This window comes from Aulonocara stuartgranti, assembly GCF_965226115.1.
Source record: "Aulonocara stuartgranti genome assembly, chromosome: 7".
Classification (NCBI taxonomy): Eukaryota; Metazoa; Chordata; class Actinopteri; order Cichliformes; family Cichlidae; genus Aulonocara; species Aulonocara stuartgranti.
Genome location: NC_138945.1, coordinates 50954171 through 50980000, shown reverse-complemented (window position 1 = coordinate 50980000; position 25830 = coordinate 50954171). Strand labels below are relative to the sequence as shown.

The 25830-nt window shown below is 39.9% G+C and overlaps 4 protein-coding genes across 11 annotated transcripts in view; 3 read left to right on the top strand and 1 right to left on the bottom strand.

The window, feature by feature from the left end:
- Positions 1-956, top strand: part of tead4 (TEA domain transcription factor 4) — a 39658-nt gene extending 38702 nt beyond the window's left edge. For all 4 annotated transcript variants that reach the window (XM_082542495.1, XM_082542493.1, XM_082542492.1 and 1 more), the window contains exon 11: positions 34-956. In XM_082542495.1, coding sequence (XP_082398621.1) covers positions 34-147 — 114 coding nt within the window. In that variant the 3' untranslated portion in view covers positions 148-956. The remainder of the gene's footprint in view (positions 1-33) is intronic.
- A 1518-nt stretch (positions 957-2474) lies between these two features.
- Positions 2475-8374, top strand: mansc4 (MANSC domain containing 4). Its single transcript, XM_082542490.1, has 3 exons — positions 2475-3549; positions 3623-3757; positions 5487-8374. Exons 1-3 carry the CDS (start codon positions 3330-3332, stop codon positions 6320-6322), a joined length of 1191 nt encoding a protein of 396 aa, XP_082398616.1. The 5' UTR covers positions 2475-3329; the 3' UTR covers positions 6323-8374.
- A 414-nt stretch (positions 8375-8788) lies between these two features.
- mrps35 (mitochondrial ribosomal protein S35) lies at positions 8789-23601 on the bottom strand. The gene is made up of 8 exons (XM_082542499.1): positions 23382-23601; positions 20273-20325; positions 19926-20093; positions 14439-14499; positions 14204-14343; positions 12570-12679; positions 12412-12481; positions 8789-9289 (listed from the first exon to the last, which is right to left on the bottom strand). The coding sequence occupies exons 1-8, from the start codon at positions 23512-23514 to the stop codon at positions 9020-9022; spliced, it is 1005 nt and encodes a 334-aa protein (XP_082398625.1). The 5' UTR covers positions 23515-23601; the 3' UTR covers positions 8789-9019.
- The window catches only part of kcnq1.2 (potassium voltage-gated channel, KQT-like subfamily, member 1.2), a 178658-nt gene continuing 175301 nt past the window's right edge, over positions 22474-25830 (top strand). For 4 of the 5 annotated variants that reach the window (XM_082542485.1, XM_082542483.1, XM_082542486.1 and 1 more), the window contains exons 1-2: positions 23583-23667; positions 24801-25035. The gene's annotated coding sequence lies outside the window, so the exon portion shown is untranslated. Of the gene's footprint in view, positions 22639-23582; positions 23668-24800; positions 25036-25830 lie in introns of those variants that run through there. The other variant, XM_082542484.1, reaches the window with a different exon arrangement.

The window sequence follows — 25830 nt, the reverse complement described above, 5'->3', positions numbered from 1 at the left end:
CACAATATGACACCAGTTTGTGTTTGTCTACAGGTGGTGACTAACAGGGACACACTGGAGACCCTGCTGTGCATAGCCTACGTCTTCGAGGTGTCCACTAGCGAGCACGGAGCGCAGCATCATATTTACAGGCTAGTCAAAGACTGACACGGCCTCTCACTCTGAACTTACCAGTTCTAGACCCATTGTAGCACACCGGTGAGCAACAACACTAAACAATAGACTACTTCCTCTACAAGATGAATTCATACGAGGCGGTCGGGAGCCTGGAGAAGCACAGGCTGTGACGGTTTGTGCAGGAACACAACTACTGCTGAACAAGAGTTAGATTTGGGACTGTGGAAGTTGAAACTGGCTGTGTGTGAAGAGGAGGACCACTGTGTACACTGTGGTTTCTATGCCAAAGGAGCCAAACATAGCTAAGAAGACCTGCATGAGAGAGTTGTAATTGGTGGTGTTTTTTTCCATCTCATTTTTACTAGCGCTTGTTTTTAATTTAGATTCTTTTACACACATGCATGTGCAGGGGATGTTTGTGACAGAGAAGTCTGGCTGCCTCAGGGTGCCATCTAGTGACTTAAATATAAATATATATAAAAATGGGAAAAATAATAAAAGTATACTGAGAATCCCTTATTTGCACATCCGAAAGAAAAAAAATCACTGTTTTTTTGTGCCAATGTTTTGCGATTATGTACAGTGCCACAACCTTCTCTTAACAGAGTTACGTTGACAGGTGGCTAAAACGATTTAAAAGAACTTGTATTCACTTTGTTTGATGTTGAATGTTTCTTGTCTTACTGTTTTTTGATTGAAAACTGTCTGACTGCAACAAAAGGCACATAATAACACTGCTAACTTGAACCAGTTTGGACTTGTAAGCCGATTATCGAAGTTGTCTGCATCTGTAACTTGCCCTGAGGTGTCACATGAAAATACAAGTGTTTCTTACATAAGTCCTCGCTGGTTTTGTAGTATTTCCACTAACTGCTACACGCTGCATAAACGTGTTTAGGAGAATTATAAAATGTGCAGGATTTGACAGAGCTGTCAGAGAGACTTTCCTTTGACAGCTTTTTACAGCTTTCCCAGTATGTTGTGTGCACACTGGAAAGGTGATAAAATAAATATATTGAAAGTTTAAAGTGTGCATAGTAAATCAGTTTACTTTTGGAAGGTGTTGTTGATGAGCACCATACTGTTCTATAGTGTATGAACAGCCTCATGCTGAAGAAAGTCAAAACTAATTGCAGATGGCAGTGCTTTTGCTCCAGTGAGGCCCCGGAAACCAAAAAGTAAGTATTTAAGGGTGCAGATTAAAATGACTGATTAACCTGTTGGTCGTTAATTTTCTCTGATTGTTAATGTAGAGAGGATTGTGTAAGCAAATCATCACATTTAAGAGGCTAAAGTAAAAAATAATTTCAGCTATTTTTGCTAAATAGCTGACCAAAATCATGAATTAGTTATCAATATAAATGTGTAACAACATTTTACTTTCTCTTAGTGGGTTTTTTGGTGGGCAGTGTCACTACATGCTCACAGTTTTAATCACATCCACGTATGCATCCGATATTTTATATTTAAAAAAAAAGAACTACTACAGCAAGCGCAGAGAATACACTTTTATAATGTAGTAGAGACACAGATGTTGTTAACAGTAGTGACGATTGCCATCTAGTGGTGTTTTGGCAACATTACACTTTGTTAGTTTGATTTAACTTGGTAGGTTAGAATCGGTGTAAGAAGAAGTGTAGAAGCAAATCACAAATGTAGTATTTCAAGGCGCCATATTTTGTATTGTAAGAAACCTTACACATCATACTCCGATGCTCATGTGACTTTATTAATATGTGAACTCGCACTTACAACTTCTTATCCAGTCCATGGTAACAGGGAGCTGGAGCCTGTCCCAGCAATCATAGTGCGAAAGACAAAGTACAGTTCAACGGGGTTAAACCAAACCTTCTTTTTATTATTTTATTATTTATTTTTTTTTAAAAATCCACTTGATTGCTTCTATTTTTAAATCACTCTATCAACTTTAGTCTGCTATGGTATTTGTTAGAGCTGCATTATGCTACAGAGAGTGCATAGTTAAAAATAAATACACAAATAAATAAACACTGGCATACTTTGTGGTATGCCAGTGTTGGTGCGGTGACTCCCAAGCTAGGCGAGTGGCTCCAGCAGATCCCGGGAATAACATCGGAGATCTCTGTCCAGAAGAGCGCAGTCCTGGGAACAGCTAAGATACTGCGCAGGACCCTCAAGCTCCCAGGCCTCTGGTAGAGGACCCGAGCTTGAAGGATAAACCGCCCGCAGGGGCGTGCTGGGTGTTTATATATATATATATACATATATACATATATGTATATATATACATATATGTATATCATAATAATCTGACAATAATATAATATTGGCCATATTATATTTACATTACCACAGTGAGATGGCTTTAGTGAACATGAACAACATTAACTAATTGTTATTTACTAACTAATCTTACATGACTGTTCAGCACAGAAATGAAGCCCAACAATCATGTTTTCCAGTCCAGTGGTCTCAGCCTCAGATACTCAACTAATCAAAGTGATGTCATGACAAAAATGAATGACTAACAAAACATTTTTCTCCTTCATTTCTGTCAAACAAAGCTGTATGTAACGTGTCTCACGGTTAGTATCATGGTTGCTGGCAACCTGAACAGCGCGACGAAGAGTATACCGTCCCATTTCACAAGCCTCTCACTTCCGCACTTCTCGTACGCACCGTACGTAGTACGCGTAGTGCGCGTGCTTCAAGCGTGCAGACCCTGAATTGGGACACAGCTAGCGTTGAAACGTTAACAGGAACTTTTCTCAATGCGTAAAGGGGCGTGGGTTCTTCTGGGTTAAACCAGATTGCGACAATTATGGAAATGCGCTCAGATATATGACTAAACAGAAAACACATCACATTGTGGCCTTTTCTTTGATAACACTGGAAAACGAATGCAGATTATGAAACGTATTTATGGCCACAGTGTAAATTCACATAATTTGAACATTTGAATATCAACATTTGTTGATTTTATTTGTAAAGTAAGTTGATCCCATTATGTTGGTCAAGCAGCCTAGTGCACTCACACGTGGCACAGCCCTGGACACCTTACGCACGGCTGGGTCTCCACCTCCTGTAGGTGCGTAGTTGTGACACAGCTGGCACCAGTAAAACCAAAGCACTGGCCCCATTTCATGCCTGTCAACTCCAAGTAATCAGCTCCCAAATATGTCGAGGCTTTGTCTTGATTGCAATCTAACATGGTGTGATTTACAATATGCGCAATGAACGCCGCATGGGGTTTGCTGGCGGTTTTCAGTCTGGTGTGTCGCGTTGAGTCGAGGTGCTCACCGACCTCCTATTATAAGAACTGCTGGATTAGACGGTTCCCGGGGATTTTCATCGATATTGAGGAATCTCAGAGGAGAGGGGCGCAGCTTTTGAAGCATTATCAAGAAGAGACCGCGCTGAAATGCAGCCGCACCTGTTGCCTTACCAGAAACTGTGAGTTATACGATCATCACTGGTTTTCTCTTCTTTTACTCCTGATTAATCCTCTTTCTGTCTTTTCTCATAGTTTCCTGTAATCTGGCTATATTCCACTATGATACCACTCAAGAAATCTTGAACTGCTTTCACCTCCACTGTCCGACTCTGGGGAGCTGCATTCTGAGTCACAGAGACAACGTTGTTCTCTACAATATCACAAAGGGTAGGTCGCTTTAGTGTCTGGTAGAGGTGGACTTCTGTTCTTTTAATGATATGAATACTGTGCATATCAAATCCTTTTAGATCCTGTTAGATTCTTAGGGATTAGATGTAAATTTGAAATAACAATTTCAAAATACTATATCTTACAGTAAATGTCTATAACTATAGATGGTTCAAATTCTGCATACAGTACTGTGTAAAAGTCTTGAGTCACCCCTGATTTTGTGTATTTTGCTTCCAAGGAGTCAGACTTCCTTGGAATTTGGAAGTCAAGTGGTCTTGAGCAATAGTTCTCCAGGCTTTCTGAAGCCCTTTCAATTTTTTTTTCTTTGGACAGTGGCTGCTTTTCACTCATTTGTTCCTGACTATTTTCATATAACTTTGTGTGTGTCTGTGTGTTAAGGCTCTTAACATTCAAGTATAAAAAACAATACAAACCTCCCCCCAATTTTAAATTGTATCTTTAGCACCTTGTTAATATCAGCCTCTGGCAAAAACACATAACATGTTTGATGTTCAAGTTATCATCAGTATTTACAGAGGAGGTCAGGAGAGAGGCATCGGTGTAACTTTGTGCTGAACATGGGGGGGTCAAGATCTCTGTCTAAATAAATAAATAAATCTGGGTAAATTCCCAGATGATTAAACATGCGACTATTTTGCTGGTAATAAAGAAAATCAACAGTCTGTTTATGCAAGATAATTCATAATTTTATTGGGGGGGGGTTATATTGGTTGGGTCTGATCATTGAGGGGGTCATAACCCTCCTGGAAATTACACCCCTGGAGAGAGGTACAGCAGCGGGTGTCTACAGCAAAACATGGACATGATGGTGTAAATAAAAAAAGTACAGTCAGATTTTTGATCCATCATGCAATGCCATCTGGAAAGTATCTTATTGGCAATGATTTAATTTTTTTGCATGAAAATGATCCCAAACTCACTGCCTAATGCAGTCGATGTATACCTGGACAATAAAGTGTACAGTGGAACACTTTTAGTCATGCATTGGCCTTCCCCAGAGCCCCCAACCTTAATGTCACTGAAGCAGGGTGGGATCATCTTGACAAAGAACAGAACTAAAGGCAGCCAACACCCAAAGAAGAGCTTTGAATGTCCTTCAAGAAGTCTGGAGAACTATTGCTGAAGACTGCTTAAAGAAATTACAAGAAAGCTCACTCAGAGAGTTCAGGCTGTGATGGAGAATAAAAGTCATTATATCAAATACTGACTTTTGTTAGACTTGTACAACCACTGTTTTTACCTTGTATACTGCATTTCCATGTAGGTTTACATGTAGGTAAACTGTTGCACCTACTTCACTTACTTTAAAAAAAATGTAAAGACATGAGTTGTTTGGAACTTTTGCATAGTACTATGTAAAAAATATGATTGATCAGTCGATAAAATATTTATCCAAGTGACCAATAGTAGTTAAAACAATCTCCACCAGCGGCAAAGCAAATATATACGACTGAGAATCAAATATTTCTAATATTTCTTCTTCTGATTTTAGCATGTTGCATAGGAGATTCCCAACTTCAGTGAAGTAAATTATCTGAAAATCGTTTTGCTTCCAGCTTTGCTTTTCTTGCAAAAGATGCATAGCATTTGTAGTTGTCACTTATTTTGGAATAACAAAAAAAATCACTCGCTATTAAACGTTTAGATAAAAACACCAGCAAAAACATGAAAAGCAAACAAACAAGCACATTTTTTCGTATTCTAGGTGTGGATCCTGATCTGTTGGTGTTTGGAAAATACTTCACCTCTAACGTGCGTGTGTTACCCCACCACTACAGCCGCAATAACGCCTCAGAGCCATTGCTGTCAGACAAGCGCCAATTTATTCATCCGCCTCCGCCCGTTAAACCCTCCACTACAGCTGGCAGAGTTCATGCCCCCACAGAGGCGTCTGTCATTGCCACCACAGCACTGCAGAGCACCGGTCAGCCTTTAGCAGTTTCCACAACTACGACTGCTGTGCCTTCCCCTGAAAAAACTCCCCCATCTTCAAAAAAGTATGCACAAACAACAGCCGCAGTTGTCTCCACCACTTCTCTTCCAGATAGCATTACTCCATCTCCTTCATTCACCACAGTTAGCACTCTGGGCCATTACAATTCCAAGATTCTGTCTGCTTTTTCTACCACAAGTCCACAATCCCCAGTATCCACCCCTACCCGTCATCCCACCGCCACTTTCTCTCAGTTGGCCAGCAGCCCTCCAACTTCTGCAGCTCTTATAAGCTACACAGAAAGCAGCAAGCTGTATCTAAATGAGACCAAGGGCAACCATGGGAGGAACCACACAGTAAGCAACGAGGGAGCCAGTGGAGATGACACCCTACCAGGCCTCGGACATGGGTGGTATGTGGCTGCTGACACCTTGCTGGTTGCTGTGGCCATTTGTATCACAGTGCTGCTGAGCTGCTGTTGCTCTATCCTGCTGGTGGTGAGCTGGAGGGGTCAAAGAAAGAGGATGGGACGCTACAGTACATCATGGAGAGGGAAACGAGGCTCCATGCGTCTGATAAAATACGTGCTGGTCAAGGAGAGCTCCTGAAAGTGAGGATATTTTGTAACATTGTTGAGGAAGAAATCCAAAATGAAAGGACAATTTACTTAGAATGTATATGATTACATAAAGGATTATTTTAGGTTAAAGTATTTTGTTTTATTCTAACTAGATGGGGATGGACAGCTAAGGCAGCTCACCTGTGTTTTCCAGTTCTATAAAAGCTGGACCAGATAAACTGCTTAGTCTCTTTCTGCCACTCCGACAGGACTCAACCTATTTGTGATGTTTATCTGTTGGTTAGATTATGTTAATTAAATTATTTTTTTATTTCTGTAAACCTTTTGTGTGGACTTGCTCCTTATCACCTAATTTGTGCCAATTTGTCATAAATGGGGGCTTGTCCGGGATATTGAAACCTGTTGGTAAGATTAAAGTGTATGCAGTGTTGATGGCTAAGTTTAGCTTATGGTTTGATAAATACTTAGCCTAGTTTGGATATTTAACACTGTGACCAAAGTTTTAGGGACTTCCACACATGAATTAGATTAATTAATTACATACATTAATTAATTTTGAGTTATTTTTTTAGGCGATGTTGGAAGAGAGCAGGATTAATCCCTATTTTTTAAATTGGTCTTCAAACCAAATGTCTTTATCTTTTTGAGTGAGTCTAACCACATGTGTAAGAGCCATGCATCCCATCAGATTAAACTGGTTTATTAGGAGACCAACCAAGTTTTGTTTTTTTTTGTTTTTTTTTTAGTGAGCCTTGAGGCACCTGTTGTTGTGATTTGGCACTATATAAATAAAAAAATACCATGAATTGAATAGTGTGGTGGAGAATGTGGTTGATGAAATTGTCTTTGGAACATTTCTGTTTTCTTTCCAAAAACTACAAAGTTTCTGGCTCGTTGGTGCCAGTGGAACTGGTGGTGCAAGCACTAACAAGTATATGTCTAAAGACTGAGATTAAGATTAGTTTGTACTCAATAAATAGGACTAGATAGCCTGCACTCTGTGGTTAGTTCATCACTATTGAACTTCTTATGAGTAGTCCTCCTTGCTCTCCTGCAAGCCTTACAAATGTGTTTGGAATTCTCAAAGATATTTGTGGTACAATTGCGTGCAGTAAATGTACACAACTGGTAAATGTATGATGGGTAAGAACTGCAATTAGTTCGGTTCCCTCTTTGTTAACGTTTTAGACATCTTGATTGGTTCGATAGCCTTGCTTTGGAGGAACCTTGTTGTATGATACTTTGGTTCATACTCAAACTTTAATTCCAGGTTTGTTTGTAGCTGGAATATTTGCAAAGAAGTGTGATGTTTGTTTGTAGCTGCAGGCAGGCCATATGGTGCTGGGATCATTGTGAGGAACTCTGGTGTTCATTCAGGGAGCAACGCTTTGATTTGCTGTTGAAATTAACCAGTTTTCTTGCAAGATTAAAACTGCTATTTAAGGGAGGAAACTTGTTGCGCTTTTCTCTATGCCAGTTTGATATTTTTTTTTTAAACAAACTGTTTTAAGCACCTTACTCTATGATACCTTCTTTACTGGTAGTTTCCCGTTGCCCTTCATTTGCTCTGACAAGGGAAAACCTGGGCTGGTAAGATGGGTGGAGCTGGCAGGGAGTACAGGTAGTTTGCGGTTGCCACTTTAATGACTGGGTATATTTTTTACATTTTCTGTTACCTTGATTTATAACTTTTTAGGTTAAGTTCTAGTTTTGAGGTGGAACCTTGATTTTAAGATGGTGTGGGGGGTGACACCATCTCAATGTCTGAAGGAACTCCTGGCCTGTTATCAATTGCCTGACATGGGAGGATCGTCAGCTAGTGCAGATCCCTTGTGCCTTTCAGGCTATAGATTAACTGTTTAGTCTCTCTTAGACTCCACTTGGATTCAACCCATTTGTAATGTTTGTCTGTTGGTTAGATTATGTTGAATAAATTATCTTCTATTTAAGAAAACCTCTTGTGTGGACTCTCTCCTTTGAGCCAATTTGTGACATTAAGGTTTAGGTGAAACAACCAAAAACATAGCTGCAATGGTTCTGGTTTCATTCTGATGCAATGAATGAACACAAGAGCTGCCTACACCCATTTTCTTTAAGAAATTCGATATAGTGTCCTTTTGGCTGGCCTACATTTTGATGTACTTCAGTCACTTTAAATGTAATTGATGCCAAACCTCAAAACATTGGCCACTTGTCTACACCAGTAGTAGGTGGAACTTAATGGGCACTTTTAAGCAATTAATGACTACGATTCAAGGATTGTTTAGGTCATCAATTAGTCGTCTTTAGTGGGATTGATGACAGATTGCTTTTGGATCTGTGGCTTTTAGTGTTTAACCTTTAATTCATCACACCAGGTTGCCCCTGACCTAAAAGTGCACAGATCACAGATGAAACTAAAAGTACCTTTCAACAGCTTGCTGGTGAAAGCGTGCATTCACGGGGTGCTGTTCTCTGAATTCACAGTGCGGGAAAGGGATAGACGTTAGAGCAGTAACTCTTACAGTATGTTTTTATTGCGTTAAAGCATCGCCTTGTCATGAAACACTCCGCATACAGTTTTATCTTTGTATTAATGACCTCCTCGCATGCCAGTGAATATTTGTGAAAATATATACAACTAACACATTCAGACCCATGATGTTGAAATATCCTGATGCATTATGTACAGGGACAATTCCAAGTATGTAAAAATGTTTCTTCTTGTTGCTCTTGTTCACTGACATTACATATTGAATACTTTCTTGACTGCCTCTTTGTACTGCAGCATGCTGCTCTCGCTCTCCCCTTCGTTCTTCAGCCGTGTGACCGAGTCTTTATAGTCTTGAACGTCTTTCCTTCCCAGCAGCTGCTGTCGCACTTCTTCACCATCTCCCTCTCCTGCCACTTTCATGCGTAGGAGTACATCCAAGATATTCTTCTGAGACGGGCTGTCCTCCCAACTGTAGTCCTCCATGTCTGCCACAGTCTTCTCGGCCTCCCAGGCCTCAGTTTTCTAAAGAAAGAAAGAGAATAACATTTCTAACTTTAAACAAGCAAAACAAATGACCACAGGTTAAATTATGAAAAAGAAAGTTTGGATTTGTAATTCAAGCCACATTTTGATTGGAGTTCTGGTTCAGCAATTCCCACTCACAGAGATGGTATTTCCCATATGTAACTCTCCGTTTGCCGCCTGTCTCGTTCTCATCACATTCCCTGAAGAACAATACGACCCATTGTGCAGCAGCTTAAAGCAGGGCAGCAACAGGGTCCTGCTCGCAGGTGTTTGGAGGTTAATGACCATCATTAGCTACATATATGTATATTTGATCCCCATGCTGTCTCCAGCAAGTCCAGATCTAGTGACTGAAGAGCAATCAATACTTCAGAATAGGTAAGCAGCAGCTATTCTACTGTTAATCACAAGCATGAAGCAGTTCTTGTGACTGAGTCTTAATGAATAATAGCTTTACATTTTTTGGAGTGGGTTTGCAGCTGACACACTGACGCTCTAACATTTTATTTTTCCACATTTAGAGATTAATACAAAATAAAACAATGCAAAGTGTTGTGATGTTTGCTGTATGCAATGCTCAGTAGTTTGATCAACAGGCAGGATATTTGATAGCTCACCAGTGGGTTAAATGCCCCCCAGTTTCTTGAAATGACAGGTGCTAGGCATGCGGGCACAAAAGCAGGCAGAGTGCCTCTTAGTGGTAAATGCGTGTGCATGTTGGAGGCAGCTTTGAGCGGTCAGCCCAAACGCTGGCCTGAATTAGCACACACTGGAATTAACAGGCAAAGTCCATCTCTCTGACTGAGGAGATATAATCACCTCGGTGGCTGCTAACAATTGGCCCCTTTGTGAGCTATCGTTACAACCTGATCAGTACGCCACTCTCACAGCTTCCACAAGCCTGCTGGACAAGCACTGTGCCTTCCATTGTGTGTTCAAAAGGGCAGTGGACAGTGTTTTGCTTCCTGGCTTTAACAGCCTTTTCTCAACTTAAACTTTTTTTTTTTTTTTTTTGGCTAAGCCATGTCAGGAAGAGCTCCTAAAGGCAGAGGTTGCACAATCGTGCTCTTTTATGTGGCTGGCTGCAGATTCATGCCAACAGTGCCTAAGCACTGTTGGCCTGGTGGCACACCTCTCCGATGTGGCATGGTTTGCTTAATGTGAATGAGTATCAAGGTCAACACCTGAGAGGGGAGTCTGTTTTCTCCTCTTCTGTGGGTAAATGTCAACTGGACAATGCTGCTGTTTGCCATCCTTCTGCCCATTCAACTCTGCTACCTCCCTAATGGGCTTTAGTCTCTCAGATCGCTAAGCAAGATGGACAAGATTGCCCACAGTGAAAGGTGTGCCATGTTGCTAGTTGTACGTAAATGCCACCAAAGATGAAACGATATGAAAACATTTTCAGTTTTTGTGTAACTTGGTGTACCCCAGGCTTTGACCCAGTTTCTCTTCCTTACAAATGGCTTCTTGACAGCTGTCATTCGACTGAGACCATTTCTGAGGAGACTTCAGTGAACAATAGATGGACCAACTGAAGGGTCAAAAAATGTTTTGGGTCCGTGTCGGATGTTTGCTGGATTTTTTTCGTTTCTTAAGGACATGACCTTTAGATAATGTTCATCTGCTGTCGATAGTTTTTTAGGACACTTCTTGTTTTCTACTCTCCCATTTTCCTCAAATTTTTTTAGGGAAACACTGCACACCATGTCAAGATATGCCAAGTTTTAGTAGCTCTTGGGGAACCACCTCGTGGCTACAAAAATACTTTACATTTGTAGATGTAACTGCAGATTCAACTAAAGAAATGGGAACAAGTTAAGCAGTTTTGTGACATGCTGTTATTAACAAAGTGCCTAAAAATACAATTAAAATCAGTTGTTTGCTAATTATCTGTTATGTGTAGACACAGCAATGGTTTAGCCCCTTAAGTTACTTGACCTGTTGTGCTTGAATGATTCATATTCTATCAAAATTTAAACTAATGTCCTCATGTGTGGATCTGGCACAAAAAAAAAAGAAAAAAAAAAAGTAATTCTTTGTTTTTACATTCATCAGGTCCCAATCAGCCCAAATAGCAAAGAGAAATTAAAAATGCATGCCATGAAAGAGTTCAGGTCTTAGGAGGTTATTAAAAAAGAAAATTTCCTTTGGAAGTGGTCTAAAAATTAGTGAAAAAGTAGCCAATACCCGAAGATTATTTTAAAGACCTTCAGAAATGCTGCAGAACTATTGCTCAGGATTACTTTTAAAAAATGTATAAGAAAGTCAAAATATAACGAAAGGGGGTTACTCAAGATCTCAGCACTGCATTTATTCCAATCTGGGGTGATCATGATATGATCATGACAAAGAAGGGATTTCATATGAAAAGAAGCTACAAATATAAAAATATTAGAAATCTGAAAAAGAAATGCCGTCAAAATAAGACTTCACTGGCTTTTCTGCTAACTGGTCTAAGGTACCAATTTGTTGGTATCTAGTGCAGGAGATACTGTTTTTTCTAAAATATTGAAGTTTTGCCTTTTGTCCTCATAAACCAAATATACAAGACAACACACAAAATCTCCCCCACATCAGCGCTGTGTTTATATTTCACATATCCACACTAAAAAGCAATTATTTTAAATTACATATCTTTTTATAATGGCAAAAAATAGATCAAGTAAGAACCCTCCGCTGATGAAGGCCCTGTGACACTTGTACATTGCATAGAGTGGTGCATTAGGTAAGACATCATGATGCATTTGAACTAAAACCTCTCCAGGGCAAATGCGTTAAAAGTGACAGCGGGTTGTAGAGGGTACGAGTAATGCCAGACAGCACCTGGCCTTTAAATGAATGGATGCTTGTTGAAAGAAGACAAAAGGTTAGAAAACAAAAAGAGAAACTCAAGTGGACGTAGAAAAGGCACAAATATCCCATCTAACACCAGGTAGAGTTGCGGAGTTGGGCCGAAGACTTTTACCATGGATATCCTGTTTGAAACTGTGAGTTCAGTAAGTCCGACTCACTCAGTTTACTGCTCCTTCAGTATTCAGTCACTGAGGCCAATTTATCGGACCTCCCTTCAGTTGACACAAGAACTAGTTAGAGTGGAAGAAAAATGTACAACTTACCCAAGACTCGTGGTAGAGAACTGTGAGCAGATACATGGCATAGTCATAGTTCTGCTGTCTCAGCGGGCAGCTAGCAGAGAGGAGAAGAAAAAAAAAAATGTACGAGGACATCAGTTTAATCTTCTTTTAACCCTATATTTTCAGGAAGAGGTGTTTACCTGTCAGTTTTGATGGTGAGGACATCTGTGTTTTTGCAGTATCTCTCGCCAAGGAGTTTGATCATTTTCTTCCTTGCATGGTCATCTAAGTTCAAACTGGACAGCTTTACCTTGAAAGTTGAAGATGTGAATAGATTACCACATAATTTAAATCTAGTCCTTCCGTGACACTTCACTAAATAAAGAGACGTTCACAACGAGATTAGGGCAAATGTGATGTGCTTATGTGCTATAACTCCACCATACATCTGTCTCTAAGGATTTAAGAATAAAACCTAAAGTCTGAACTGCAATATGTAATATTTATTTTTTTAACCTTTGCAAAGCTTAGACTGCGTGGATTAAAAAAACCCTATAATTTTTACAGATCAAACACATGCCGTGTCCCAGAATCACATAAGCTGCTTGTAGAGATGATAGATTTTACCTCCACTGCATTGTTTATGGCTCTGCTTTGAACAATGCAACATTACTCCATTTATAGGTAATACAAAGCACAGGTGAACATTTATTTTGTGCACTGCACTGAGGTACTGCTGTTACAAACATGCACAGAGCTGCTACAATGGTTGAGACTATGTGTCCAGCATAAATAAACCTCTGTCACAGAATTGATTTCCAGGATTTTCCTCCTATAAAATATTAAACCACAAATCAAAAATAGAAAATATATGTTAATTCAAATATTGATGCCCCCCACCCCTCTTACAAATAAGGGCTTAGTCAACTTGTTCTAGATTTGGAATCTAACTGTGTGAGATTTGCCCTTCAATCTATCTCCCTGCCTAATCCACCTGGATTACTGTTTAATTCCTACCTTGCTGATATAATCTAAGGCAATGTGTCAGGAGCAGATGGCTGGCGATTAATGGTAAAAAAAACAAAACAAAAAAAAAGCCAAACCCCAAACATTCCAGTCTGGGAAAGAAATCGCACATTTGTCAAAGGCAGTTTGTGATGCAAAGCAGGATTTCTTTGGCACTTTTTGGAGTTAAAATGACTACAGGCAGTGTGATAGAATGGGACAAGGAAACAACAGCTTTGTTTGTCAAGGTTCAGCTGAAGGAAGTTGTGTTTTTCTCTCCTCTACCCTTAACATCACCCTGTAAAATAGAACACAGGCCCAGTAACTTCACAATTAAGAGGGCATTATTTATTACATTTAATTGATTCTTGCAGTTAAGTTAAAGAGACGTGCATTTCCATGTATGGTCCTGCTCATAGGGAAGGATTGCATATTGATGGATTAGTTTTGGGAGGGGGATTAAAAAGAATATTAAAATGTCTCAGCAAATATTATTTTTAAAAAAAATGTTGTTACTTCTTTTATTGAAAACTAAAAAGTTGCCAAAAACCCCATAACAATTAACAAGAATATTGACAGAGCCTTGGCACAGGAAATATAAAGTAATGACCAAAGACTAATCTCTCTGTTGACTCAATAGCATCATTTTGCAGATTTTAGGTCACTAGACGATGAAGATCTTTCTAGGAAGTCAGACAGACACGATGTCAGCTGGTGATTATGTATCCCAGTAAATCTTTAATCTCATTTTACATGTGAGGTTTTTGATCACCTGTACATTAACAAAACCCAGTTAAAGTCAGCATCAAGTAAAAATGGCAAAACTCACTCTGAGATGGACGATACGAGCTGAAGGGTTTCTGAGAGAAGGGCCAGCGGACACATACTCTTTGCTCTCTAATTTAATGGGGAAATGCTCATCACACTTGGTATCAGTCTCCAAGGCAGAGGGCCACTCTGTACAGAAAGCTGATAGCACAGAAAGGCATTTAAATGTGCTGCTGAACAATAATGAAAGAAAGAAACTGCTTTTCTCTAACTAGATTAGTAAAATATGAACTTACGTTTCAGAGCTTCACAGTGTTTCTTAATGGCTGCTGGTGTCAAATGTAGAAAGTTTGGTATCTGAAACAGAGAAAAAGAGAAACGTGACAAACTTTCCCTCTCTTGATTTCACTCTCTTGGCAAACTTAAATCAGCAAGTCTACAAACTGTGAAAAAGTATTTGCCCACTACCTGATTTCTTTGTTCTTTTGCATATTTGCCACACTTACATGCTTCAGATCAAACAATATTAGTCAAAGATAACCAGAGTAAATACAAAATGTCATTTTTAAATTTGGGTGTGGGTAAGTTGGGTTAACTTGAACAGAACCTTTCTGACAAAGTGAAGCAGGCTAAAAAAACAAACAAAAAATAAAACAAACCACAGTTAAAGTCATCCACAAATGGAGAATAACCCAAGAGTGACTGGCCTATAAACATGTCCAAGAGTCCATCAACGACTCATCCAGGGGGTCACAAAATAACCCAGAACAAGACTTAAAGAACTACAGTTCTCACTTGGTTCAGTTAAGGTCAGTGTTCATGATTCAACAATAAGAAAGAGACCAAAAAAACGAGTTACAAGGTGAAAACCACAGCTGACCAAAAAGAACACAAACCCTGGTCTCATCTGCAGAAAAAAACAAAACATCTCCATGAACCCAAAGGACTTTTGGGAAAATATTCTGTAGACTGACAATACACAGGTGGAACCTTTTAGAAGGTTCGAGTCCTGTTACATCTGGCATAAAACGAACACAGCACTTCATTAAAAGAACATCAGACCAACTGTCAAGCATGGTGGTGGTATTGTGATGATGTGTGGCTGTTTTGCTACATCAGAACCTGGACGTCTTATTGAAATTGATGGAATCATGAATTCTGCTCTCTATCAGAAAATCATGAAGGAGTTTGTCTGGATACTTGAGGGTGCATGGGAGTTTGCCCAACCAGTCTACATGTGTTTTGTGGACTTGGAGAAGGCATTCGACCGTGTCCCTCGGGGTGTCCTGTGGGAGGTGTTGCGGGAATATGGGGTGTCTGGCCCATTGCTATGGGCCATTCGATCCCTATACAACCGTTGCAAGAGCTTGGTTCGCATTGCCGGCAATAAGTCGGACTCGTTCCCGGTGGGTGATGGGCTCCGCCAGGGCTGCCCTTTGTCTCAGGTTCTGTTCATAATTTTTATGGACAGGATTTCTAGGCGCAGCCAAGTGGCGGAGGGCTTTCGCTTTGGTGGCCTCAGAATCTCATCTCTGATCTTTGCAGATGATGTGGTTCTGTTGGCTTCATCGGGTGAGGGCCTCCAGCTCGCACTGGAACGGTTCGCAGCCGAGTGTGAAGCAGCGGGAAGGAGGATCAGCACCTCCAAATCTGAGGCCATGGTTCTCAGCCGGAAAAGGGTGGAGTGCCCACTCCGGGTCGGGGATGAGTTCCTGCCCCAAGTGGAGGAGTTCAAGTATCTCGGGGTCTTGTTCGCGAGTGATGGGAGAAGGGAGCCGGAGATCGACAGACGGATTGGGGCTGCAGCTGCAGTAATGCGGACGCTGCACCGGTCCGTCGTGGTGAAGAGGGAGCTGAGTGTAAAAGCGAAGCTCTCAATTTACCGGTCGGTCTACGTCCCTACCCTCACCTATGGCCACGAGCTGTGGGTAGTGACCGAAAGAACGAGATCGCGGATACAAGCGGCAGAAATGAGCTTCCTCCGAAGGGTGGCTGGCCTCTCCCTTAGAGATAGGGTGAGAAGTTCGGCCATCCGGGAGGGGCTCAGAGTAGAGCAGCTGCTGCTCCACATCGAAAGGAGCCAGCTGAGGTGGTTCGGGCATCTGACAAGGATGCCCCCTGGGCGCCTCCTGGGTGAGGTGTTCCAGGCATGTCCCACCGGGAGGAAGCCCCGGGGCAGACCCAGGACACGCTGGAGAGATTATATCTCTCGGCTGGCCTGGGAACGCCTTGGTATTCCCCCGGATAAGCTGGAGGAGGTGGCTGGGGAGAGGGAGGTCTGGGCCTCTTTGCTTAGGCTGCTGCCCCCGCGACCCAGCCCCAGACAAAGCGGATGAGGATGGATGGATGGATGGAGTTTGTCTGGCCTTCAGTTTATTTACGGATGAGAAGTAAAAAACAATCTGCTCTTTCACGTGATTCAGTTTATTTTGAAAAGTCTCAACAGGATCTTGAGCTTTATTGTGAAAGGTTTATGTTGAAAATAAACAAGCGGACACGCGACGGTCTTACCGTCGCTGTTGCTAACGACAATGCATAAAAACAGGCGCTTGTCCATCCATAGTGTGGTTATATAAAATATAAGAGAAAGAGAGAACTTTAAGAAATTAATATAGCCACTACAGTGACCATCAAAACGATGAAAAAATATTGCCGTAAACAGTTTATTTTGCGACCGCACAAAACAAACGATTGCGTAAAATGAAACTATAGACGTTTTTATATCGTCATCCGATGTATTTTGTTATATCGAACAGCCCTAGTATGTCACATTATATTTGCACACACACTAGAATAGATTTCTTTACCGCCAAGTCTGAGCTCCTTAGAACAGCTGAGTATGATCTGCATGATACAATCTACGTCCAAACTATCATTCATCTATAGATGACAAACAGTTCATGACCTTTACAACAGAGCTTAAATTATATTCAGACATAAACATCACCCATTTCACGTGAGTGTTCAAAAGCAAATCTCTGGGGCTGCATCAGCTGATTTGCAAGCAAGTGGGGCGCCAGAAAGTATGTGTTAAGAAGTTAGAACATCAACAAAAAGCTGAAAGATGCAGTTGAAAGCAGTTTACTGATAAAACATGAGCATGGTAACAAGAAAAGCCAGATGCTTTGATTTTAAACCACTGAGTTGGTACAGATGTTTAAAAAAGGTGATTTTTCTTGTTTACTTTGTTTTATTAGGCATTCCCATATTTGTTTGAAAGATTAAAGAAATCTTTATTGCGAATGAGTAAAAACCGTTTTGAGGCACTTTAACCTCCATCTATCTGTAAATGAACACAAGCCTTCGAATTTCTCCCAGATGTAAGAGCTACAAAATGAATTCAGCATTAGCTGCTGCCATTAGTAAAGATCACATGAACCACAGACGGGCCAGTGACAATGAACAAAAAGAATATCAGCTAACACCAATGTTTGGCCAATAAATCAAGTCATCCATTATAACTTATTTTTTGAACTGAGGAATCGGGGACCACCAACTGAACTGACAGAGGCAGTGAGAGTCGATTTCAATCAAATATAACTCGTTAACAAATGCCAGACACAAAAGATAACTTCAATAAAAAAATAAAAATAAATAAAAGTGGAGCCTCACTGTGTGGAGTTTCCATATTCTACCTGCGCCTGTGGAGTTCTCTCCTGGTATTTGATCTTCCTCCCACAGTACAAGGACATGCACATAATAGTATTTGGCAATACTAAATTGCTGTAGGTATGAATGGCTGTCTGTCAGGCCTGCACGGGAATGACCACTAAAGCCTGATGTTATCAGTCCATATTAGCTTTGTCCCAATAAATTGGTATTGGCATTTACAATGGCCAAAAATGAAAATTTAAAAAGTAAAAGAGGTGGGAATAAGCATTGATGTGTCATAGTTTGTCCATTAGGGGGCACTCTGTAACTTCCCTGTTTTTAAACTGCATCGTTATGTTATCTAGAGATGAATTATATATATCTATGCAATATAATATATTAAACAAACGTTATGACTAGCTATATATATATCTTTTGTGCGTCTGAAACAAAGGAAAAAAATATCGGCCAATATATTAGAATATTGGAATTTTTAAATCATCAAATATCGGTATCAGTCTGGAAAAAAAAACTATACTGATCAGTTCCACTGTCTGCCTGTCCAGGATGTAACCCACCCCTTGCCCTATGACAGCTGGGACAAGTTCCAGCTCCTTTGCGACGCTGAATTAGATAAGCTGAAGATGACGGCTGAATGGTTGATTTATACCCTTTTCTCCTACTGAAAGCACATCATTATGCTCACTGATCCACCACAACACTCCGCTTGCAGAGGGAAGCCACTAAAGTGATGATAAACAAAGGCCCTCTAAATTCTATTCTTTTGAATAGAATATATCAAAACCGAGTTCAAACCATCTTCACCCTTAACCCCTGTTGGAGGTGTTACGTGTTTGTTCTGATTTAATTAATGGAGGATGTTGGAGTAGCAGAACAGAATTTGAACACGTGACAGTGCTAACCACTACATCACTGTGGTGCCCCTAAATACAGATATCTTCTGTTTTTAAAATTTTATTGGTGGAACTTTTTGCTCATTCTCCACATATTCATGTTTTTGCTATTATGATCTACTTGCACATTTTCAGATCTGCATAAATAAAAGCTTGGAAAAAACAAAAAAAATCTTATTGTACAAATCATATTAAGAGGATCCATAAAGTGTATATTAGAATAAGTTGGTTGAACCCGACCTTTCAAGATAAAAGGTCTGGATCTGAAAGATAAGCAAACCAAATATGGTTTAAGGCTTTAAATATGTATAAATATGTTTAAAATTATATAAAAAGGTTGAGTTTCTTAATGCCCCTAAAAATGGATTGCTCATCTTTTCATTCATAAAGTAAAACACAAACATATAGATGCTATCCAATGTAAATGCTGGAAACTGTAAGGTATATAATATATAAATCTATGGGCCAAAATGTTGGACAGCAGTTACAGAAATATCTACATCCCAGAAAATAGAAGTGACACATTTCAAACACAGAATCATTATAATGCTCTAGATAAAAACATTCAGCACTGAATTGTTCAGAATACGCTGCTTTTAAAGGGCATGTAAACAAAGTGAAAAACAAAATCCGCTTGATCCTTTTGAGTGAAGGATATTATAAGACAAACAATTATATAAATTATCCTATACTGACACCAAAGTAAACTTAATGGTTCACAGTCGTGGCAAACGATTACACAAAAACCCATCTATGACTTATAATTAAAAAAGAAAAAAACAAATCACCAAGCGTAACCAAGGGACATACAGCAGTTTAGCTCCTCATGATGAGCTGAGAGAATGAAATCAATATTGTTATGCTGCAGATATCCAGCTGTGATGGGTGAAACTAGCGGATCTGCAAGTGGCTTGAGTCCAGATAGAGCAGCTGGTGTCTGGACATAGCAGCTCAGTAATCCGGGCACAGAGATACAGCAACTAAAGCCATGCAGGAGAGCAAAAAGGGCTCAACTGGAACTGCAGGAGCACTCGCCAGCTTCAATTAACTCAAACCATCAAAGATAAACAAAGAGAATACATCCAGATACAGCCCAGAGTCAAACGTGTGCAGCTAAATGTTGTGTAAATAATCATTCAGTTCATCACAAAACCATTTGTTCTGTCATTCTTTATCAGATTAATTCATACTTTGTGCATATTTATCACTTTATCTGAGGAGAAAATGTTGTTTTCTTTAGGGCCTCTTTAGGGCATGCTGGAAGTAATGAGGTCTGACCTTGATTAGCTCCAAATTGCCTTTCTTCTCTGGAGGAATGCCCCCCTTCACAGGGTACCCCATCCTCAAAGGGAGGGGGACGGATCCTGGCCTGAAGGGCGCGGCCGATGGATAAACTGCAGTCCAGTCCTGATCCACTGGCATCTTTCCTGTCCTGGGCTCCCCTGCCTTTAACCCCACACAGAGTGCAAAGGAAACCATGAAGGAAAAAAATCGTGCCTGTGTGTGTCTTTATGTATTGTTTTTTTGTGGTGGTTGTTGTATAGCCACAATGGCAACTTTTTATCGTATCATTCAAAGTGCATGCATTGTGTTACACTCAGTTTTGATAAAAGCTGCACACTCACTTCTCTTCTGGGCCTTCGAACAAAGGGTCCTCTACCACCTCTGTCTGGAAGGCCTAAAATAAAGTATCATATACATTTTATTTTTATGAAAACACTCAAATAGAGTAAATGTCACAACGTTGTTAAACATTAGACTACATCTAGCAACTTTATCTGTGATCACACACTCTTAACAAACAGTAGGTTGTGTATTGTATGCAGGACCTTTGTTTCACTTTTGCTTTTTTGCTCTTAATTCAGTTTGTCAATGCACAGATAAATAAACCACTGTAAACCAAGAACTCAGTTAACTTTGCTTTTAAATAAATTTAGTATATGTATTTCTTATATGGATAAAGTAAATGTGTAGCATTCATTTAATTGTTAAGTAATAAATATCAAATGAAAAAGGTGTTTGACTGAGTTAAACACCTAAAAATTATTCTTATTATCACTCTACATGTATGTAAATGATGTACTTGAATAGAACTTGTTATTATAATGAACATAACAAAATAAAAACAAAATGAGTAAACTATACTGAAGAAGTATCCCATGCCAACATGTTCTCATCAGTCTGAAAAGCTATCATTTTAAATAGCTATATATAGCACTATTATCACACTAACCTTCAAAACAATCTACCTTGAAGAGGAGGTCAGAGGTCAAATGTGACAATTTGTTAAAATCTTTATACAGCACTTGCTATACATTGACAACACATACCACACTTGTAAGATTCAGTTCTTGCATTATAATGCTTTTTCTCAATTTTTGATCAATAAATCATTAAGTTGACCTTGAAGACATTGATGGATTAACATGTCTCTGCTCTACACACCTACAAAGTTTTATCAAAATCCATTCAAAACCTTTCGAACTACCGTGTTTACAGACAGACTGCCATGCAAACGCTACCAAAAACGTAACCTCCTTGGCAGAGGTAATTAAAGTTTAGGACCATCTTTTGCTGCTACTTTAACTATTATTTTATCTCTTCTTTCCCCTTAGCCCCACAATGTATCCTAGCAGGTGGCTGCCACTCCCTTAGCCTGGGTCTACTCTTCCTGTTAAAAGGGAGTTCTTTCTTCCCACTCTTGCAAAGCACTTGCTCATAGTAGGGCTGGGCGATATATCGAGTTTTTTAAAAATATCGATATATTTTCATACGAGATATAAGATGTGACAATATCGTTTATATCGATATAGTCTATGTTACGTTATAATTATACTTGTGGAGCCCAGGTTTGCCTCTCTTTCATCCACTTATGTCTCTACGCAACGTTACTCGGCCTCGCCTCTCCTTCACTGAACACAACTCCCCCTCCCCCATAGCTTTACCTGCAGGCAATGACAAGATGAAAGAGGAAAATCTCCGTTAGCGAGTTACCTCGGATCGCCCCGTGCGTGGGGCTGGACGGTGTCAACGTGTTAGCGAGCTAACCGCGCTAACTGCGCTAACGACATGCAGCCAGGAGGGGCTATATCGAGATATGAATTTTGGGTAATATCGCCCAGCCCTAGCTCATAGCAGCTTGCCTGATTGTTGAGATTCTCTCTCTATTAATTGTAAGGTCTTTGCCTTGCAATATAAAGCACCTTGGTGAAACCATTATTGACAGATGGAGCTATATAAACAAATATAGAATCTAGTTTTTACTTTTATTTTTGGTTAATTTGATTTTGGTTAACTGAAACGTTCTTTTCAAATTTACCTTTACTTTTTTGGTTTTAGTTAACTAGCCTTGGCATTACTCTCTTTTCTCAGGAGTGGAATGAAAAATTGGATAAAGGAGCCTTCGTTCATAGACCGTCTATAAGTATCTGTCTTTGTAGGGCTGCTCAATTAATCGAATTTTAATCACGATTACGATCTGGGCTTTCAACGATCATTAAAAATGACTGAGCCGATTATTAGCCCCTCCCTCGTACTTTACTCTCGCGCTGCTCCGTGTGGCAAATCGAGCGCACCTCTCTGCATTAAGAGCAGCGGTCCCCAACCTTTTTTGCGCCACGGACCTGTTTATGCCCGACAATATTTTCATTGACCGGCCTTTAAGGTGCCGCAGATAAATACAACAAAATAAAACTAGTACCGGTACCGAAAACATTATTACTAACACACATGAAAAGACCCAGGAAAACCGAGTAAACGATAAAAACGATAACAAAATAACGCTGAAAACCGATAAAAACCCTGAAAACTATACATTTCACACCTGAGCCTCAACTCTCGCGGCCCGGTACCAAACGACTCGCGGACCGGTACCGGTCCGAGGCCCGGGGGTTGGGGACCACTGATTAAGGGGACCTGAGGGAAGCGGAAGCTCGGAAAGCTAAGCAGAAGTTATTTGGAGAGGAGAGTGACTGCCGCTGGTTGAAAAGAGGTAAAAAAAAAAAAACTTCAGTGGTGTGGAAACATTATGGGTTCGCGGAGTCAGACGTGGATCAAGTAGACATAGTGTGTAAACTCTGCTACAGTGTCATAGCTGCACCACAGAGCAACACTGCAAAGTTCACTAAACATAGATGTTTACATTTTTCATTTATTTTTTATATTGCAAACATTTGCACTGTTATCAGTATTTGCACACTATTTTATGACAATCTTTAAAGCCATTATTCAATACATTGTTATTGTTAAATAAATATCGTCAAATAATCGAGATCTCAATTTCAGTGAAAATAATCGTGATTATCATTTTTGCCATAATCGAGCAGCCCTATGTCTTTGTACTTCTGCTGCTACTGTGCCTACACATCTTTTTGCGAGAGCAATGGAGAGTTTTTTCTTGTAATGATGATCTGCCATAATTTACAGCAAGTGTCTATCTTTCGGTTGATTGTGATGAGCAGTGTGGTCACTGACAGCCCAGGTAGTGACACATGGTGAAGCAAAAACAGATATAGGAAGCTCAAAAGGACATCAAAGACTTTCAACAACCCAGACATGGTCACCAGACAAATCCGCTTTTCGTTTAACTAGTCACCTAAGTTTGGATGCTACAGAAGTCTACACAGGATATTCTATAGCTACTCTTGTTAATAACAGCACTTCATGCAGTTAGCTTAGCTTGCAGCTATGGTTTTGAATTGGCATAAATTCCCTTATAGCGACAGTGAAACTCACCTTTATTTCCAGAAGAAGAATTTATAGACAGAGCCGTTGCATATGTGGCTTTACCGGATGGTTTATTGAATCCAAGGAGAGGGATAATTATTCGACCTAGGGACAGAAATGTCTTGCTTGTGCGTGAAGCCATGTTTTCTCAGTGAACTACGGAAGCCAGCGAGGGACGGTCAAACCCGATTGCGAAGCTTTTTACTCAGCGCGGAGCAGCACAGGCGCAGTTAAGCGTTTAGATAAGAACACGTGTGAAACGGCTCACCGCGTGTCGTAAACACTGGTTTATCTGGTAGGTGATACTTTAACAAAGCAGTCATAATAAGATACTACTACAATGTTAATGGAGGTACTCCTGTTTCTTTGTGAGTCAAGTGAGAGGACTCTGCCAGCTGCTGCTTTTTGAAACATAGGGTGCGTTCAAAGACCGTTTGAAAATATTAATTAGAAAGTTGCAAAGCAAACAACTAAACAACAACAACAAAAAGATGAAAGTGTTAAACATCTTAATATCTTAACGGATTGGAAGTGTGGAAGGCTGTATTTTAAAAAAGATTTTGAAATCTGTTTTATGAATTTGGAATTTGAAAATGGTTTCTGAAATTCCTTTTTTATTCAGTTTTTTTTTGTGAAATCGTTTTGAAGTATCTATTAACTGGTCAATAATTCATTTAAAAGTATTTGTAATTTATCTTTACTTTGTTTTAAATTAAAATATTGGAGAATACATTACTATAGTAATATCTAAATAAATAAAAGAATTAAAAATCTAATTTGTATTTAATTTAATGAGGTATTAATAAATGTTTATTCTAACTCAAATGACGATTAAAGGGCAACTAATTTCGTCATATTCGTCACTTTGTGGTCATGCTGTCACATTCAAAATATGTAGTAAAGTTTATGACTTCATGAACCTGTTCTGGTGCCTCTGAGTAAAAACTTATTCCCTTGGTTGTTCTCTTCATTACCATAACTAGATTTGCTTCTTCTTCTTTTTTAATTGGAAAAAAACAACATGTGACGGTGGTTAATTGTAACAATATGCTAATAAAATACATTAGCCTTTCACAACATTAAAATATGCTTTGAATATTACCCCCAGCACACCTGAACAAGCAGTTCATTTATGAAATAACCTGGTATGTTCGTAAAATCAAAATGTGACTGAAAACTGAGCGTTTGTTATTTCGGCATCAGAATATATTTGAGGGCGTGACTTTCGATATAGACAGCACGTGATCGATTGTTTGCCATCGCTATTATTTTACTGAGTGACTGAAGAAATATCGATTGGATTAACACAACAACAAGAACAAAGTTATAACTGTCACTTGGTTGTTAGAGAACTTATTACAAAAACGATAAATCTGGTATATGTACTATATTTTAATTATATTTTAAGATTTCCTCTCGCCCGTAAAGGCATCGCGTGTCCTGGCAGAAGCGACGATGCTCTTCAAAGGGACAAGTCCTGCAGACTGCAGCCGCTTAAAGAACTGTGGCATCCCGGTGTTTGCGGCGTTCCTTATGTGTTTGAGCGCTGGAGCATCATTTCTATCTGAAGGAAGCGAGTACCTGGAACTTGCTGTGACACAAAGCAGAAAAAGAGGAACTTGGTGCCCCGAAAACAACTTGAGTTGTGGTGTGTAAGTTAAAGGTAAGGTCTAACGCAATATTCTCACGTTGTTGTTTAGGACAGCAGTGTTTGTGTAGTGTTAAGTGACGGAGACAGCACTTTCATTAAAACAGAATTTACGCACTTATGCTGCTTTCAGGAGTAATGTTTAACAGATGGACGGGGGGTTGGAGGTTTTTAGGTAGTGTGAGGCGTTTTATGTTTAAAAGCCCACACGCTATCATTTGATTTGTTATATGCCCCCACCTGCCCACCCACATGGGTCGGTTCAGTTTAACGGAAAAGTCACATAATACTCTGTAACCGTAGAGTCCCACAGCAGCCTATGCATGTCTGGCAGTTCATTGTGTTCCTCATGACTGTGTGGTTTCCATTTTTTAAAGGTAGAAACTCTATCTAAAGGGAGACATGTGGCTCCTGTCATCACTTCCACCGTAGCCGAGGACAGATATGGACGGGGCTCGTTGCCTCCAATTAGATCTTTATTTTTTCCGATCCTTTTAGGTAACATCCGGTCATCTATCACACCGCCTTGTTGAGTATCTTTCCAGAGAAGACACTATATCGCCTACCCGCTGTTTATACATTCATTAATTGTACATATGATAGCAAGCAGAGGCTTTGATTTGGTCAGATGGAAAGTTGTCGACTTGCCAGAATTAGGTTGTTTGCCCCCATGCACACACAGGTGGTTGTTGTTTGTGACATGGACAACACAGCTTACTAACTGTCCTGTAGATCCTTCTTTGTGTAGAGTTAAAAGATCTGTAATCAGTGACTTCCTTAATGCTTACATTAACATGTGCTGGCCTAAAG